The sequence below is a fragment of the Abramis brama genome (genome assembly GCF_963993115.1).
Source record: "Abramis brama genome assembly, chromosome: 21".
NCBI lineage: Eukaryota > Metazoa > Chordata > Actinopteri > Cypriniformes > Leuciscidae > Abramis > Abramis brama.
The window spans coordinates 18634422-18653047 of NC_139983.1; the positions used below are offsets into that span (position 1 = coordinate 18634422).

An 18626-nucleotide genomic window follows, 5' to 3' on the forward strand; every position below is an offset into this window, starting at 1 on the left:
GACAAGTGCACCATGTTAGAATCAGCAAAAAATAAATAAAATAAAATAGCTTAAACCAAAACAAGAAACAAGCAGAAAGTAATTTAAGTAACAAAAATTTCCTGCACAATATGTGATCACAAATGCATTTTGACATCTTTAATGTCACGTTTGATGTAATGGGTCAGCGTTTCCATCGTGGTCATTTCACATTTAGGCCTAATACATCATTATGCATTTGAGTGTGTGAATGTATTTTCAACCTGTGGGGGGGGGGTCTATCCTTATATCTGACACACACTCACAAACATACGTTACACACTGCCAAACCTTCCGGACTCCAGCGGTCCTCAGCCACTCATATAATCAAGACGAATCATCTGTTTGATTTTTATAAAGAGAATGACCTTCTACTAACGCCAGAAGCATCAGAGGCATGAGAGAGACAGAACAGGAGGGCTCCAGTCCAGAAGTCAACGGTCCCCTCAGGTTCCCTTATGCTAGCAGTCAGTCATTTGGTGCAGATATAGATGTAGACCCGGCCCTTTTTTTGTTCTGTCTTCCAGTTTGTGTTTCCACATTATGAAGGTAAAATCTTACGTGTCATGACAAATCGGGTCCTCCCTCGAAACTGGGTCTCTGTCAACTATAAGTAAATGATTATACTTATTAAATATGAACAATATTAATTTAAAATATGTAGGTAACTATATAGTAGTGCATAATAACACAAATTGAACGTTTCTTTCACTTGATAAACTGTTAATTAATAAATAATAATATAATAATAACCTATTACATAAATAAATGAAAATAATTAAATAATAGTAAAGCTACATTAAATATGATTGTAAATAGCCTATACATGTAGGGCAAGTGCAAACGTGTGTATTAACTAAGCTATCATGCTAATCGGTATCTGTATGCTATGCTAGTACATAAGCTAACTAATACAGACATTAATGGTCATTATAGTTCAAACAGCATTTATCATTTTGTAGGAATTGTAATCATGTGCTAAAGAGAGTGCATTTGAGCCAATGGGATTGTTTGGGGTCCTAATAGAGGCTGCATCCAAAATCATACTCTGAGTAGGGCCTAGGCTACTTATTTTGAAAATGTAATAACTATAAGACTGCTAAAAAAGCATGTTCTATATAGTGCAAGTGTATGATAGCTGTCATCATCATGTAACCTATAGCTACCAGCCTCAATTATCGCATCACTGACATTCACAAATCCTCTCCCATGGCCTCGTGGGATAGTAAAGTGTCCATCCAATGCACACTTCAGAATCTCGCTGGAAGTAGGTCATCCGGTTATTTTTTGCGTATTCTTTTATTCGGACATCCTTCTTTCATGCGTTTTTCACCTATTAGTAAGGAAGTCTGCGATTTCGTATGCAGACCAGGTTTGGAGGAGGACCTGTCACCACAGGGCGCACCCCCTGTTTTCACAGGATTGTAAATGCAACGCATTTTTTTTTATTTTTTTATTTACATGTATTCATTTTTAGCATTTAGTAATTTATTTGTAATAAACACTATAAGTGGTTAATTTAAAAGTGTTATTTAAAACATACGCGCAGAGTGTGACGTCATATCGCGACCGTTGCCGTGTATGTAACGTACGTTATAGAAAGAATGTGTCCTGTCCGCCGTGTAGGCTCTATAACAGTGTAAACAGCTCAATAACCCTTTTATTTAAAGGCTTAATTTATGTCTCGTAGACCGGTCCGTAATATGTAATGTAAGAAAAATACAGGGCAACCGCAAAAGTTCAAACTCAAAATTCTAAAGATGGCTGCGCGCTTGTTTCTCTGTCTGTCAGGAAGCTTTTATATTCACATCACAGCTCTGTGTGCTTAAATTAATCAAATGCTTTATTGGTAAAAAGGACAAATATAATTAACATGAGAAGAATGATAAGAGGAAAAGGTCTCGTTGACTGAATAAAAGTTTCTCCAAACAAAAAGAAAATAATCTCTGGCTCTGTCTCACTCTTTCAGCATGCAGTTTAGCATATTCTTTCATCTTTTTTCATTTGCTAATTTTTCATTCTCTGATTGAGTTGCTTAAAAGTTAAGTTCCATGGTTAGCACAAACACAAACTTTTCAACTTTTATAATTTTAAGCTCTCTTATACGAAAGATAACAAAATAATAACAAAAAAGTAATAACAAAAAAGTGGGAATTTACACTGGGAATTTGACTACAAAAGTTGTACTTCTAAAATTAAATATTAGTATCTATCCTAATAATAAACAGTTGGGTTGAATTTGATAAAACAATTAATAAATTAATAAAAATAAATTCTGCAAGGCCAGAGGTGAAAGGTCATAACATGATACATTTGAATAAAAGTTAATATTTCCTTTTTTTGTGTTTGTTTTAGACATTCTGGACATGTCGTCTGGACATTATCGTAATATTTACCGGAGAGCGGATACAAGTAAAAAAATTAACAGAAAACAATAGAATGGTTAATTAGCCTACAATTCGAATTGCATACAAATCAGATATTATTTCAATCGTGTGATGGATTTAAAGTAACCTTACACTGATTTAACGTTGCGTTCATTTGAGCGCCTGGTCAAATTTCGACGCTCCCTTGGCGGCGCTTCCTTATTAAGTATCCCATAATGCACCACGTTGCTGTCATGGCTGCTCACTGATGACACTTACAGCACATGGGCAGAAATCAAACACATCAGAGTGAGCACACGAACCCTTCGCAATCGCTTCTTACATTCACACAGAGCAGGTCTCGAGCGACGTGACGCGTGTTTTAGTTCTCTTCTGAGGGTTGACGAGGATGATGATGATGCTGCAGCTGGAGGCGGCGGTTCTGGGCGGACTGAGTCCAGGTCCGGACTGGAAACAGATCGGCTTCAGCACCGCAGGTAAGAGACAGCGGCAGAGATCTTACATCATGTGCTTTTGAGATGACGATGTTGGCTGATGTTGATGGTTTCGTCCAGCTATGGATAATACGGGTTTGGATCTGTTCGGTTATTGTTGTGGATGTTTTGCGTGCAGTGTTTGCTGGACGCAGCAGTTATTCTCACGTGGTTGAAATGTGCCGCATGTGTGTTGAAATCTAAGCTCCGCGCCGACGCACAGGACTGAGTCCAGACAGACTGTGAACCGAGCGGCATTTGACAGCGTTCTGACAGCATAACTTCTGTATCTGTGTATTGACTGATTGGAGGATTTGTGAGGGCATCTTTAGCGCATCTGACAGCCGGACACATGAGGATAGATACCTGTGTATTCTATTGATGTCGAGGTGAGCATGTGCATGAGAGAAAATGAGCTGTTTTTTTTAGCTCACAGTTTTAGAACAAAGCCGAATGTACACACTCCTATGTGCCCGTGTTAATTTAAGTGGGCGTCCACTCAGGAGGACGTGTTATTAACGAGGGGCGCAACACATTTGAGGTGTTTTTTTTTATTTTTTTATTAGCGGAACTTATTGAACTCATATAGTTAAAATTATTGTCATTTAAAGAATGTTGTTTAAATTATTGTTCCGTTAACTGTTCCCCCGAACCTATTGATGCGGACGGAACGGAACACCGTACTAAATACACGGTATAAAGTGTTTCTTGCTTTACGACTCAGCGGAACCGCAACACCACTACAGATTCTACAGCGCGAAACATACAGCGAGCATGTAGTGCGATTCTCGAACGCATGACTTTAATGAGCACTTACTTTTATCGAATCTAATCCGTGCAGCGAATGTAGTTCCATTTCGAACAGATGACTCCGAGTTGGTTCTGAATGACGAATCTAATCCGATTCCTGAATAAAAGAGTCTTAAGAGTCGATTCTTTTGGTGAATTAAGCAAATATAGTTATTGTTTCCGGACAAATGACTCTTTTAGCCGGTTCTTTTTAGTGAATCAAAATACAGCGTTGCTAATGTAGTCCGATTCCCGAGCAAGATATAATTAAGGGGTCGATTCTTTTAGTCATTCAAGCAAAGAGGGCGTGTCTCATTCCGCTCTTGAATCAGTATATCTGCTCAATGATTAAATGTAATGTAAACAACTTACGCAATAATTATTAAACAAACAGACAGTTGATGGCCCCCATTGACTTCCATAGTTTTTTTTCCCCTCCCTATACTATGGAAGTCAAAGGGTGCCATCAGCTGTCTGTTTACCAACATTCTTTAAAATATCTACTTTTGTGTTCAACAGAAGAAAGAAACTCGTACAGTTTTGGAAGAATGTGAATTTTTTTTATTTTTGGGTGAACTATCCCATTCAGAAATGTGGCGTCATTTCTAGTAAGGGAGCATAGTGAGCATTGATGCTTCCTAGTTTTTGCGGTGCATTGTGGGATATTTTTAGAGAGCGAACAGTCTAGTGCACTGGAAGGATTTCGCGATTGAGGCCCTGTCCCAAATGGCACCCTAAGCACTTGCGGAAGGCTGCACCATAGTGAGGCTGGGACTTTCCTAGTCCAGTCCTCCGGAGTCTTGTGGGCTAGAGTCATCCTCTGCTTTAAACGATGAGAAGTCTTGACAGTGCACACATGGCTACATCATAAATGTTTCTGCCCCCGTGTTTTATATTTAAAAAAAAGCTTTATTAAAACTGACCTTCTATTAATGCAGTACAGGTAATTACAACCATCTGTGGTCTCCCAGTGGATTACATTTTATGCACAGTTTAACATTATGTGATTAATTTACAAAATAAAAGAAAACATCATGCCTTCATCTCCAAAATAATTTTTTTGTCTTGCATTACATAGTGAAATTGGATGAGTTCAGTGCCACTTCATTTTCCGGTGATTCATTTTGGAATTGGAATGTGTGCAAAGGATTGCGGGTAAATGGAGGATGCGAAGGATAGACTTGATGCATCCTTGAATGCTGCCTTCAAACGATCCTTCAAATTGAAACGTCCTTCGACAGAGCTTGATGGTGTGGCAGCCGAGATATGCAGCCTTCCGATTGAGAAGCACCTGTCCTGTAGTCGGATTGCTGAAGAAAATAGGCATAAGAGATGATTCTTTTGGTAAATCAAACAAATACAGTGAAGTTCATTTCCTGAACAAATGACTCTTATGAGACGGGTTTTTTTAGCCAATCAAAATACAGCGTGGCCAATGTAGTCCAATTCCCAAATTATTGACTCTTACAAACTGGTTCTTTTAAAGTAGACCACAAACATAGACATGAGTGCATGCGCAAGTGTAGTATGATTCCTGAACAAATGACTCGAGTGAACCGGTAACACCACGGTTCTGGATTTATCTGACTTGCTTATTACTGAACCGCAAGTTATTCATCATGCCGGACTGGAAGTTAACCAAGATCTGTTACGATGTCAATGGCGGTCTAATGTTGATGTTGCTGGTTATATTAGTATTTCAAGTATAGGCTACTGCTTTGATTATACAAGTTGTCTTTAAAATGCAACACTGATGGTGTGGTCTGGATGTGAAGCATTGGCCATAGTGTACTTAATATTTATTTATTTTTTTAAACCCGGCCCGAGGGAATGCAAGAACGCCCCCAATTAGTCTATATTATGATTTCATTACTTCTTTTATTGCTTGCCTCTCATTTCATACATTATCTATCGCCCCCATCTCTCTGTCAGTTTAATGTGCTGTAGTGGTGTGACAAATTGCTGTGTACAGTGTATTATGTATATTGTAACTGTTAGTAATTTGTATACATCCTACATTGCATATATTGCGTATATACTCATTGCATATATACTCACTCTCTCTCTCTCTCTCTCTCTCTCTCTCTCTCTCTCTCTCTCTCTCTCTCTCTCTCTCTCTCTCTCTCTCTCTCTCTCTCGATTTTGAACATCAACCTCAGGAGTGATTAATGTGTAACTCATAGGATAGTGTCTGAAATGTCAATCTGATCTTCAGTAAAGCTATATCAGTCTGTCCTCATTCAGTCACATTTATTCACTCCAGTTTCTCTCAGAAGAGATCAACGAGTGAAGTGGCTCAAAGCTAAGTATTCTTCTAGAAATAGTGCAGCTTTCTTCATCGTATCAGAGGTGACACCATTTTGTATCTGCAAAGGGAAGCGAAGTAATCCCAAGATCTAAACTGAATTCAAGGCACTTTATACTATTATCAAATAAGGGGGATCCATTTAATTCAGAGTCGCTCTCCATATATAATGTCCTCGTGGGTTTATTATAACTGCCTGAGGATAAAACAAAAATAAGTATTTGCTTTTGACTCTTTGTGGCATATTTGCAGCATCGTTCACCAGAAAAAAGTGCTTTAAAGTAACTGCATGTTTGGTATAAATAAATTAAATTTGGTTTTTCTGAGTGAGAGCTTTTTCAGGCCGGTTCTTTGTGTACAATGAACTCTTTAATTTCACGGTTCACACATTTCTTGCAGGTGTACTTCTGCTGCTCTCCGTTTTGTTTATGAGTTTCCTTTTTTCCTCTATTATGCAAGTGACTGAAACTGAATTTGAGTTTGATCTTGAGGAGTTTGGAAGTGAACTTTAGTTGTATTTGTGTAGTAGACATGGACATTTAAAGGGATGGTTCACCCAAAAATGAAAATTCTGTCATTAATTACTCACCCTCATGTCATTCCAAACCTGTAAGACTTTCGTTCATCTTCGGAACACGAATGTGTGTTACGCAGCACGTTTGATCTTCCACAACAACCAATGAGGTTTATTGTCATGTTACGCAGCACTTTTGAGCTTCCGCAAGAGGTTTGTTCTTGCGCGTCAAGCAAGTTCGGTTGAGCTTCTGTTTGTTCGCTGATCAATGTTTATATGTGAATAAAAGCCTAAATTCAATCTGTTCATCATATAAAACAACCAAGTCTCTTCAGAAAATTTGGACTAAACACCTCAATTCATATGAATTAGTTTTACAATCTCTTTAGGAACTTTTGAAGCGACAAAGTGGTAGTTGTGTAGCTGTCAATGGAGGGACAAAAAAGATCAAAAAGATCTTCATTTGTGTTCCAAAGATGAACGAAAGTCTTACGGGTTTAGAACGAGGATGAGTGATTAAAGACAGAATTTTCATTTTGGGTGAACTAACTAAAGTCATCTGTTTACACATTTGTGAGTAGATCTCTTTGTTAGTCGCATCACATCTTGATGTACTACTTGATGTACTCGGATGTTGGTAGGTTTATATATATATATCGCAGCCACCGCACTAGCCATTCTTTTTAATCGAAGGAGATGTAGGCCCTTATACTTGGGAGCGGCCACAAATGAGGTGTTTCTGGATGTTTCTTCCTCCTATCTGCTTTGAGGTCTTGATAAATTGTGGCATTTCTTTGTTGTTTAGAATCCAGTATTCATGTAATTCTTTTGTCTTTGAGTTTAATAAAGAACACTGTCTCGTCTTCTGTCCAAACATACCGCACCTTCTCTAAAGAATGATCGACTTTTACGTACGCCAGGTGACCTGTAAATGCAAAAAAACTTTCCATTGCAGTTTTGTGAAATCTTCCTTTTTTCAAATTGCCTGAAAATTCACCTCATGCTAACGTAAACTTTTTTGCGATTTATAAATGGGAGTTTTTGCGAAATGGATGTTGGTTTCCATTGGGCATATTTTCAATTCACAATTTCAGTTTGCGCAATTTGAAGGGTAATGGAAACGCAGCTAATGTTCACTCTAAGAAAAGTCTGTAAAAATAGGCCCAATATACTGTTTTAATATGAATTTCCCGTATTGAATTTTCACAGATGTTTGAATTACCCATTAATTGTGTTGTTTGTTTAGGGTTAAAGGAAATTTTCTTTCCTTTAAAGGAAAGTAAACTTAATGTTGTCCTGGCAGGATATTACCAGTATCTTTTAATTTTTTCCTATTTTACAGTAAAATGACATAATGTTAAACCATTTACAGTTTTTCACTGTATAGAATATCATAAGGTAACTTACCAATTAAACAATTTTTTCCTGTTTTTTTACTTAATTTTTTACTTCTCTTCTGTTAAAATATAATAATAATAATAATAATAATATTATTATATTATTATAATGATAAACATTTCAGGTTAAAATGTTGTTTAATAATGTCTAAAATAAAAAAAAACTTTAGAGCACAAGGTACCTTTCAAAATTAATACCATAACCAATAACAAAAATGTGGACAATCATTAAAAATAAGGACCCTTTGTGACATCCCACATTCTCACAATTGTATTTTCATGATCGACCACTTTTTCTCTGCAGTCAAGAAGCCTGTATCAAATATTTTAATTCTCTTCATACACATACACCTAATGCTCATAGTTGAGATCTCATTAAAGAGCTTGAGAACAGAATATTCTGCATTTGTTTCAGTTTTTAAATATGACAGTGAGGTGAGAATCACGTTTCTCTCTCTATTAGGCACTGGCACTTCAGAAATGAGTGCTAAAAGTGATTTTCAGGAACAAACCATACACGCATTGGTGTGTCTGAACGTATTGGTGTGTCTGAACGTATATCTTTAGCTACTCTCCCCTTGTGTGTGTTCAGATGGAGGTTCGTTGCTGCAGTTGGTGTGTGAGGGAGATTTCGAGGCTGTGCTTTTCAGCTCTGCGGTGCAGGGGCTGCTGGGAGGTGCTCCTGAAGAGGATGACTGTATTGAGGCCTATCTGGAGAGACAGGTGCTGTCTTACCTGAGCAATGCCACTGAAGACCAGAGGAGTGACAGGTGAGGATTTATGACATATGATGGCTTTCCTTCAGATTTGAACTGTACTTGCAGAAAGATCATGGCATTTTTAAATGTGCTGTTCTGCACTACTGAACTCCATGAATTTCACTATAATGAGAAATATTCATTTACATTCTTTTTGTACTTCTAAATGCTGCAGGCACATGCATGTTCTGTGTAGCACATTTAAGTGAGTTAATTAAATTCATTAGAATCTAAATGCAAATGAGGACACATTTAATTAGTGAAACTGTAATTCTATTCATTTAAATTACACTACTGGCTAAAGATGTCCTCAATTAGATACACTTATTGTGCCTGTTAAAATACAGGACATTTTTTTTTTTTTTATTGCAGCAGATTTACTGTTAAATAGCGCTATTTAAATGAGTTCTGTTGTACAGACTGAAATGTCTTATTTATTGTGATTTAATGGTTTTATTTGTACTGTCTCCTATAATTGGCTATGAATTATTTAGCACTGTGATTGTAAATACAGCACCACTTATTTAGCACCTCTGAGGTTGTAAATACAACATTTCTGATTTATTGATGGGCGAATTGTTATAAATTCCTTTCTTAGATCATTAAGTAGACCACAAACATAGACATGAGTGCATGCGCAAGTGTAGTATGATTCCTGAACAAATGACTCGAGTGAACCGGTAACACCACGGTTCTGGATTTATCTGACTTGCTTATTACTGAACCGCAAGTTATTCATCATGCCGGACTCGAAGTTAACCAAGATCTGTTACGATGTCAATGGCGGTCTAATGTTGATGTTGCTGGTTATATTAGTATTTCAAGTATACAGGTGCTGGTCATAAAATTAGAATATCATCAAAAAGTTTATTTATTTCAAGAATTCAACTTAACAGGTGAAACTAATATATTATATAGACTCATTACATGCAAAGTGAGATATTTCAAGCCTTTATTTGTTATAATTTTGATGATTATGGCTTACAGCTTATGAAACCCACGAAATCAAAATCCCAGAAAATTAGAATATTACATGAAATCACACAGTAATTACACAGTAATACCATGGTCATTAAACCAGGTTTTGGTTCTTTTGGCAGTGTGGGCAGGTGCAAATCCTGCTGGAAAATGAAGGAAGCATGAAGTGCTCTGAAAATGTCCTGGTAGACGGCTGCGTTGACTCTGGATTTAATAAAGCACAGTGGACCAAAGTCCTCTTTTCTGATGAGAGCAAAGTTTGCATCTCATTTGGAAACCAAGGTCCCAGAGTCTGGAGGAAGAATGGAGAGGCACACAATCCAAGATGCTTGAAGTCCAGTGTGAAGTTTCCACAGTCTGTGTTGGTTTGGGGAGCCATGTCATCGGCTGGTGTTGGTCCACTGTGCTGTCCACTCAATGCAGCCGTCTACCAGGACATTTCCAGAGCACTTCATGCTTCCTTCAGCAGACAAGCTTTATGGAGATGCTGACTTCATTTTCCAGCAGGATTTGCACCTGCCCACACTGCCAAAATAACCAAAACCTGGTTCAATGACCAGGGATTTTCTGGGATTTTGATTTCGTGGGTTTCATAAGCTGTAAGCCATAATCATCAAAATTATAACAAATAAAGGCTTGAAATGTCTCACTTTGCATGCAATGAGTCTATATAATATATTAGTTTCACCTGTTAAGTTGAATTCTTGAAATAAATAAACTTTTTGACAATATTCTAATTTTATGACCAGCACCTGTAGGCTACTGCTTTGATTATACAAGTCGTCTTTAAAATGCAACACTGATGGTGTGGTCTGGATGTGAAGCATTGGCCATAGTGTACTTAAAAAGAAAAAAAAGAAAAAAACAACCCCGGCCCGAGGGAATGCAAGAACTCCCCCAATTAGTCTATATTATGATTTCATTACTTCTTTTATTGCTTGCCTCTCATTTCATACATTATCTATCGCCCCCATCTCTCTGTCAGTTTAATGTGCTGTAGTGGTGTGACAAATTGCTGTGTACAGTGTATTATGTATATTGTAACTGTTAGTAATTTGTATACATCCTACATTGCATATATTCTCTCTCTCTCTCTCTCTCTCTCTCTCTCTATATATAATATATCTGTTTTTTTTTTTCTTTCCTAAATTATGATCACGCTATCATTCTTTTAACTACTAATAAATTATTCAAGCGCGATAAGACGCAAAAAAAAAGAATTCAAATCTGTACTGGTGCACGTTTACATTTTTTCCAAAATATTTCTTTTCCGTTTTAATTTTTTTGGGATTGTTTTTTTCTTTTAATGTTTAATTTGTGTTTTACATTTTTTGTACTCCCATTTTAAAGGTTAAATTAAATTTTTGTCATTTATTAAAACATTAATATATTTCTGTCATAATTTCATCAGGTTAAACCGAACTTATTTTGACTGGTTGCTGTGAAGACCTTTGAGTTTCTGTGTGTATATAAAATGATCGTTTTTCTCGATAGTTTGTTAAAATGCTGATGAAGTGACTCAGAGCAGCTCTGGAGATGAAATTCATGCAGTCATGTACTCGTATAGTGAGTGAGGCAGCAGAGGATGAAAACTCCGAGCATCACACGTGCTTCTGTGTGTGTGTGGGAAATGCGACAAACTGTGAACAAACACCCGAAATGCGAACACTGAATGCCACTTCAGAGTTCCCTTTCATGCTTAAACTGACAATAACACAAATCTGTAAAAATTGCTGTTTTGTTGAGTGTCTTAAATGAGTTAAAAAGTGTTAAATGAACGTAAACAGTTGTGAGAAAAATAGAAAGTGTATCAGAACTGCATCATGTGCTTCAGATCTTAAAGTGACAGCAGCCTAAAAACGTGCTGCTGTCTGTGTCATTAATGTAAAGACAAAGAGAAAATCACTCACTGCTCTTGACAGTTTAACTTTCGTAGCTTGAAAAAGGATTAATCTATATTTAATTTATGCAGTGAAGACAGTGCAGTGTTTGATTATTCAGTTTCTATATATTTACCTGTTAGACCTACCTGAAAAGGTTACATGGGTCAAAAATAAAATAAAATTGGTGCATTTTAGCAGGGCAGGGAAAAGTCTGAATCGGCCAGACTGGGCCAGCAGAAGAAAAAAAAAACTTACCGTTGAGCCCTGATTTATTAAAGGCACAGCTACATGTGTGTTATGTGAAGATTGTTTTATGTAAACTTAAATTAAAAGTTGTTATAAATTGATAGCTTTCAATTATACTGCAATGTTGAATGGCTTAATTAATGGTTAAATTTGAGGAAAAAAAAATCACAACATGATGAATGTTGTATAACACTTATGTATGATCAAAATGATTGGAGTATTTTGAGTCTCTTTTGCACTGATAAAAAAAAAAAAAAAAACGAGGTGATGGATGACATGAGGGAGTAAATGATGAATGTTCATTTACACACTTAAAGCAAGAAACAAATTTAAAATGCTCACATTAGATTTAAGGAAACTGACTACATGAAAAGTTAGCGTAGATGTGTTGTGTACTGCTATGTAAGGAGTTTTAGCGGTCGGTGGCTTCAGCTGAGTGGAGCGTTTTATTGTGTAGAGAATGAATAAAACCATACAGAAGGGTTCAAACACTGTGCCCTTCCTTTCAGCCATGAATTATTAATTTTCGATAAGCCCATTTTAACATCCTTTCTCTCCAGAGAAAGAACGAGTTGAGGAAGGGAAGGTTGCGCTGCGCTCCTCAGCCGTGCTTCTCTTCTTATCTCTCCTCTGCTCGATCACGCTCCTCTTGCTTTATTTTTCTTTTTATACAGCCCCTCTCATTGTTGCATCTGTTAGAGAGGCAGAAATTGGTTGTAAATGAGCAGAATGCCTTGAATAATGAGTGATGCTTTTTGTTGAGAGATTAGATGCTGGTAGATTGATGTTTGTGTGCTGTTGATTGCAGGAGAGATCTTTTCTTTTTGTCCTCATCTTCTCTTTCTGTTGTGTTGTGTGCATTCTCATTTATTTTTCATGTAATATTTTAAAGGCACCAAAATACACAATGAGATTGAATCAACCATTTTCTTTCTCTCCTGTGAGAATAGCGTGTTGTAGATCGCAGCAAAACATGAATCTGTGAATTTGGGTTGCATGTAAATGTCCTTTCTCAATGGCATCTGGGGACTGACTCTACTGTACAGAATTACTATCTCAGGTCTTTGATTTCAGCGGGTGGCACATTGCTGGCACCTGATTCATCCGTTCAGGTCTATATATTTACATCAACTGTGTGTGGAAACGTTATCAGAAATAAACAACGAACGTTAACCTGATGGATGTTTTGGTGGGGTCAACCTGTGTATTTCAGCTCATTAAATCCAGTGTCTGTAATAAGATTAGCTGTTAAAATGCATTTTTCTGAACCTGATCTCTTGTTTGTTGTAGAGAAACTGCTCTGTTGGCGTTGGCAGTGGGGTGTCTGAAACTTTTCGCTCAGAGTAATTGGACCGGGCCGCCAGTTGAGCTTCATATCTCTGATTTTCTGCCTGAGGCCTTGCTCCAGAACTTCTCAGAGGTGCAGTACCATTATGCACCTGTACATCCCATCCATCCAATCCGCACATCCATCCATCCTTCCATCATCCGCACATCCATCCATCCATCCGCACATCCTATCATCCGCATGCTCATCTGCTCATCCGTACGCCCATCCATCCGCACGCCACGCCCATCCATCCGCACACCCATCCATCCATCCGCACGCCCGTCCATCTGCACATCCATCCATCCAACCATCCGCACATCCATCCAACTGCATATCCATCCATCCATCCATCCATCCATCTGCACGCCCGTCCATCCGCACATCCAACCATCCACACATCCATCCATCTGCATATCCATCCATCCAGCCATCCATCCATCCGCACACTCATCCATCCATCCATCCATCCATCCGCATATCCATCCATCCATCTATCCATCCATCCATCCATCCATCCGCATATCCATCCATCCATCTATCCATCCATCCATCCATCCATCCATCTGCATATCCATCCATCCATCCATCCGCACATCCATCCATCCATCCGCACATCCATCCATCCATCCGCACATCCAATCATCCGCACGCTCATCTGCCCATCCGTACGCCCATCCATCCATCCATCCGCACATCCATCCATCCATCCATCCATCCGCACGCCCATCCATCCATCCATCCATCCACACATTTTTAATGAGGAAAAAAAAACCACTAAATGCTCAAGTGAAATTATGCGACATGTGTGATGGATGGAATGGAAGAAGATGGCGACACTGGGCAGGTCAGTGCTCTGGATAATGAGTGTGTAGAGGGCTACAGGGTTGCTAATGAAACCTCTCAGGGCTTCTAATTATACAGAGGTGAAGAGATTCTTGTAGATCCCTGGAGAGGCTCTGTTTGTGTGTGTAACGCTTTCTAAAGCTGCTGATTTATCAGCCTTGTCCTAGAGAAATTAGACTGAGAGTAGCGCACATGGAGAGATGGGAGAACTGAAGGCATTTACCACAAGTAGGGCCTGAATATAAAACCAATGAAATGCGTAAATAGAAAAAAAGTAGGGACTAAAACTCTTTCAAGTCATTTGTTCTATTTTTTTCCCTTTTTTTATACAATGAATTGAATATGAATTTAACAATTTTGTATGCATTTTTGCGAACCTGTTACAATCATTTGGTATGGTTGAATACAGTTTAAACCACATATTTTGGGTTATTTTCTAATGATAAATATATAAATTAAATTGAATTTAATGTAACATTTTAAAATAAGAAACCTACAGAATTGGTAACAGGGTTGAAAATTAAAATCACTATCACTTAGTCAAGTTTTTGATAAACTTATTTCCTATAAATTATAAAAAAATATTTTCTATTACATTAAATATGTTTATCAAAAACTATAAACCAGCTTTTTGTCTAAAACTAGGCTTTTTTATGTAATAGTTGAGGAGATTAAATAGGAAATTTAGTATTTAACAACATACCATGGTGGTTACAGTTTTCATTATTATTGTAAAACCATGATAAATTAATATTAGATGTCCCTAATAGTAGAACATTTATTTTCTGTAATCTTGTTTAATTTCTCTCTCTATCTCTACTTTTCCTCTATCTCTCTCTCAAAAACACACACACACACACACACACACACACACACACACACACACACACACACACACACACACACACACACACACACACACACACACACACACACACACACACACACACACACACAGCCTGCTGCCCTGAACATGGCCGTGTTGTCCAGTCTTCAGCTGGATGGAGAGTCTGTCTACAGTCTCGTGTCCAATCCCCTCTTGCTGCTGCTGACCAGAGTCATATTCGTCAACTGCGGTGCCAAACTGGAGACCCTTCAGGTGAGATACATTCACTTTTACACCACTGCAGGAGAATTCACCATGATTGGGAACACAAGATGACACACCAATACAGTGCAACACCAGGACACTATAACTTCCCACAATTTCTTTGTGGGAAACTATTGTTAGTGACAAGGGTGTTCTGTAGTTTAAATTCACTTGAACAGTTACTTAATACACCAATATGTGTGTTGGTAATAAGGAGCCATCTCTTTTTAATTTTTAATTTTAATTTGTTTGCAGTCATTACTCTATGCTCATTTGTGCATTACTGAGAGAGACGATGAAGAATTATGAGGCTGTTAAAAATAAAAGTTAAATAATGACCGTGGTTTCCTTTTTGGCTCTCTGTATGTATGTGTGTGTGTCAGGGTCTCACCCATAAATTTCACAGCAGTGGAGCATTAGGATGGATGTGTGTCTCCTGATGTTTGTTAGTCCTATACTGATCCATATTTATGTTACATGATTCTCCAATAGCAGGCTAAGTGTTTGTTTGGATCATTGTTCATTAATACCTGCATTCCCATTGAAAAACATCTACTGTCTGGCTAAAGGTGCAGTGTGGAATTTATTCAGGTGGAATTGAAAAAGTTTCCCAAAAGAGTTATTTACCATTATTTAAAATCACCCTATTGGTTGAATCAGATGTCATTATACCGATTTTCCAGGTCATTACTCCAGGCTTCAGAAATCATTCTAATATGCTGATTTGCTGCTCAAGAAACTCTTCTTCATCATCTTCGTCTTCTTCTTGAAAACAATTGTGCTGCTTAATATTTTTGTGGAAACCGTGATGCGTCTGTCAAGCTCAAAAAATTCATAAATCATAAATGATTAATTCTGGTTAAGCCCTACAAGTGTTTTTTTTTGTGTGTGTGAGGGACAGACCACAAATTTAAATGTTAAAGGGGTGGTTGATTATAATTTAACTTTTTTAACTTTAGTTAGTGTGTAATGTTGCTGTTTGCACATAAACAACATCTGCAAAGTTATGAAGCTCAAAGTTCAAAGCAAAGGAAGATATTTGCTTTTAAAGAAATCGTTTTTAAAGGACTACAACAAACGGCTAGGGCTGGTAGGGACTACACAACATTCCTCCGGGGTTAGAGACATTGTGGCAACTAAAGATTCAGCTCTCTTCTAAAGCTACAGCTAGAAAAGTAACATTCCAGCTACCTTTGCATTGACAGGTGCAGTATGGGAATTAATAGTGCAAATTGTAAAGTTATATGGCCCACTTCCACAGGAGCGGAAAAAGCACTTCCACACGGAATGTCATCACCAGTATTGATGCTATAGTTCTTGACTGAAGCGTCCGCCTTTCAGGTTGTCAGTCAGGATTATTATTTATGTGTGCACAAATACACAATTTGTGTGTGTGTGATATGTGACTCAGGATTCTCCCTTTCTCAAAGCAGTAAATTACAGCCTTAAAATCCTGCAGTCTTTTATTAAATTGTAAATATTAAAAAAGCGTATTTTTCCCAGCTGTGTACAGTCTTTTAAAGTATTTTAACTGTCTGTGATGAAGACATTACACATGCCGTACTGTCTTTTTTTCCCTTTCTTTCTGTGAATATTTTTGTGGTAAGATGGGCGTAACTAATGCTTTTATATATTTATTATTTCCCTGTCTCGTACAGCTACAAGCACAGGGATGAAAATGTTTCTGCTGCGATTAGTTGAGAGAAAGAGAGGCGCAGTATGTCACACCCCCCCCACTGCCTCATGTTCCAGAACGTTGTTTCATTAGTGCGAGAACAAACGAACACACACACTTTGATTCTGGTAATTTATAGGGCAGATACACCAGCATACAAATTTAATGTTTGTGTTGTGTGCAAATACATAAATAAATGTTTCATTCTGAACATTTACTGCTCTCTGTGCTGTCTTGTTTGCACACTCCGTATGACGCCAGGTTCTCCTGTTTTGTTTCTTTTTAGAGACATTGCAGATAACACTTGACTATGTGAATCCATTCACCCTTGACTGTGTAACTGAGTGAAAGTGGACCGCATTTACTCCCCTATCGAAACTAATAAATGTTGCTTGTCTAGAGCTGATGGACTAAAAGTATTGTGTTAAGAAATTACGTTTTACCAGTTTCACCTTAATATATCAAACTCTGACTGATTGTAATTTGTGTTGTTTTGCCTATTTGAGATTTCTCCTCCTCCTCTCTCCTCTTTTTCCTCCTCTTTCTCCACCACCTCTTTCTCCTCCTCCTCTTCCTTCTCCTCCTCTTCCTTTTGCTCCTTGTCCTTCCCCTCCTTCTTTCTCCTCCTCTTGCTCTTTCTCATCCTCCTCCTTCTCCTTTTCTTTCTCCTTCTCATTCTCCTCCTCCTGCTCCTCCATACAATATATAATTAATGTGTATATACACTACTGCATTTTTTTATGAAAGAAACAAATTTTAACGTTGTTTTTGAAAGGATGCATTAAATTGATCAAAAGTGACAGTAAAGACATTTATAATGTTACGTGAGATTTGTTTCAAATGAATGTTACTTTTGAACTTTCTATTCATTGAATTCACTGTTTCCACAAAAATATTAAATGTTACTCAAATATTAAATGCTCAAACACCGTAGTTGTAGCTGAAAGTGGAAGAGTTGTGTTTGTGTTGTTGACACGTTGAAAATGCGCTGTTTTCAGGGTTTTGAATCCACTTTGCATATGTTTTAAAAGGATGAGCATACACAACACTTTAACAAACTATTTTCAGACTCTTTGTGAAATGAGGTGGCAGTATATGTTTATTATGGGAAAATTACCTTGGATGCATGTAAACCTTTTGTACGAGAACTCCAAACCAAACTTAGGAACCTTTAAAATAGCATAATAGGGACGCTTTTCAACATTGATAATAAGAAATGTTTCTTGAACAGCAAATTAACTTAATACAGTTGAATGATTTCTGAAGCATCATGTGACACTGAAGACTGGAGTAATGACTGTTAAAAATTCAGCTTTGCATCACAGGTAAATTTAAAAACCTTTTTTTAATTAAAATAGAAAATGTTTTTTAAATTGTAATACTGCACAATGTTCCTGTTTTACTGTATTTTTGATTAAAAAAATGCCTTGGTGAGCATACGAGACTTCTTTCATAAACATTAAATCCTACCAACCATAAAATGTTGAAAGGTAGCATAAATGTAAGTTGTCACATCTCTCTGTTTGCGTGTGTGTAAATAGCTGCTGCCCTGGTGGACCCTGCGATATGTCACTCTACATCAGCAGATACTGGAGGAGAGATCCCCACTGCTCTTCAACCTGGCGCTCAGCTGCATCGAGAAAGGCAAGAAAACACACTCACCGCGGTGTAGTCCTTTTACCTGTTCAACTACATTTGGATTTACTGAAGAAAATAGAGTGAAGCAGTAGAATTCTACACGTAAAAAATCCCATTTCTCCAAAGAGAAGTTTTAGAGATAATGTAGCTTTGAAGACAGACCAATCATGAACTTCAAAATTGATTTTGTAAAAGCCACAAGGCACTGATTTAAATATTAAAAAAAACAACATTTCAAAATTCCCAGTGAAGACCTACAGTGCTAATGATCCTGAAGTGAGATCCAGCAATCAAAGAATTTG

The 18626-nt window shown here is 37.5% G+C and overlaps 1 protein-coding gene across 1 annotated transcript in view; it reads left to right on the top strand.

Annotated features, from left to right (window-relative positions):
* The first annotated feature begins 2629 nt into the window (after window positions 1-2629).
* The window catches only part of ttc27 (tetratricopeptide repeat domain 27), a 92970-nt gene continuing 76973 nt past the window's right edge, over window positions 2630-18626 (top strand). Inside the window, exons 1-5 of the mRNA XM_084096086.1 lie at window positions 2630-2881; window positions 8476-8653; window positions 13039-13168; window positions 14880-15020; window positions 18228-18330. Coding sequence (XP_083952212.1) covers window positions 2794-2881; window positions 8476-8653; window positions 13039-13168; window positions 14880-15020; window positions 18228-18330 — 640 coding nt within the window. The 5' untranslated portion in view covers window positions 2630-2793. The remainder of the gene's footprint in view (window positions 2882-8475; window positions 8654-13038; window positions 13169-14879; window positions 15021-18227; window positions 18331-18626) is intronic.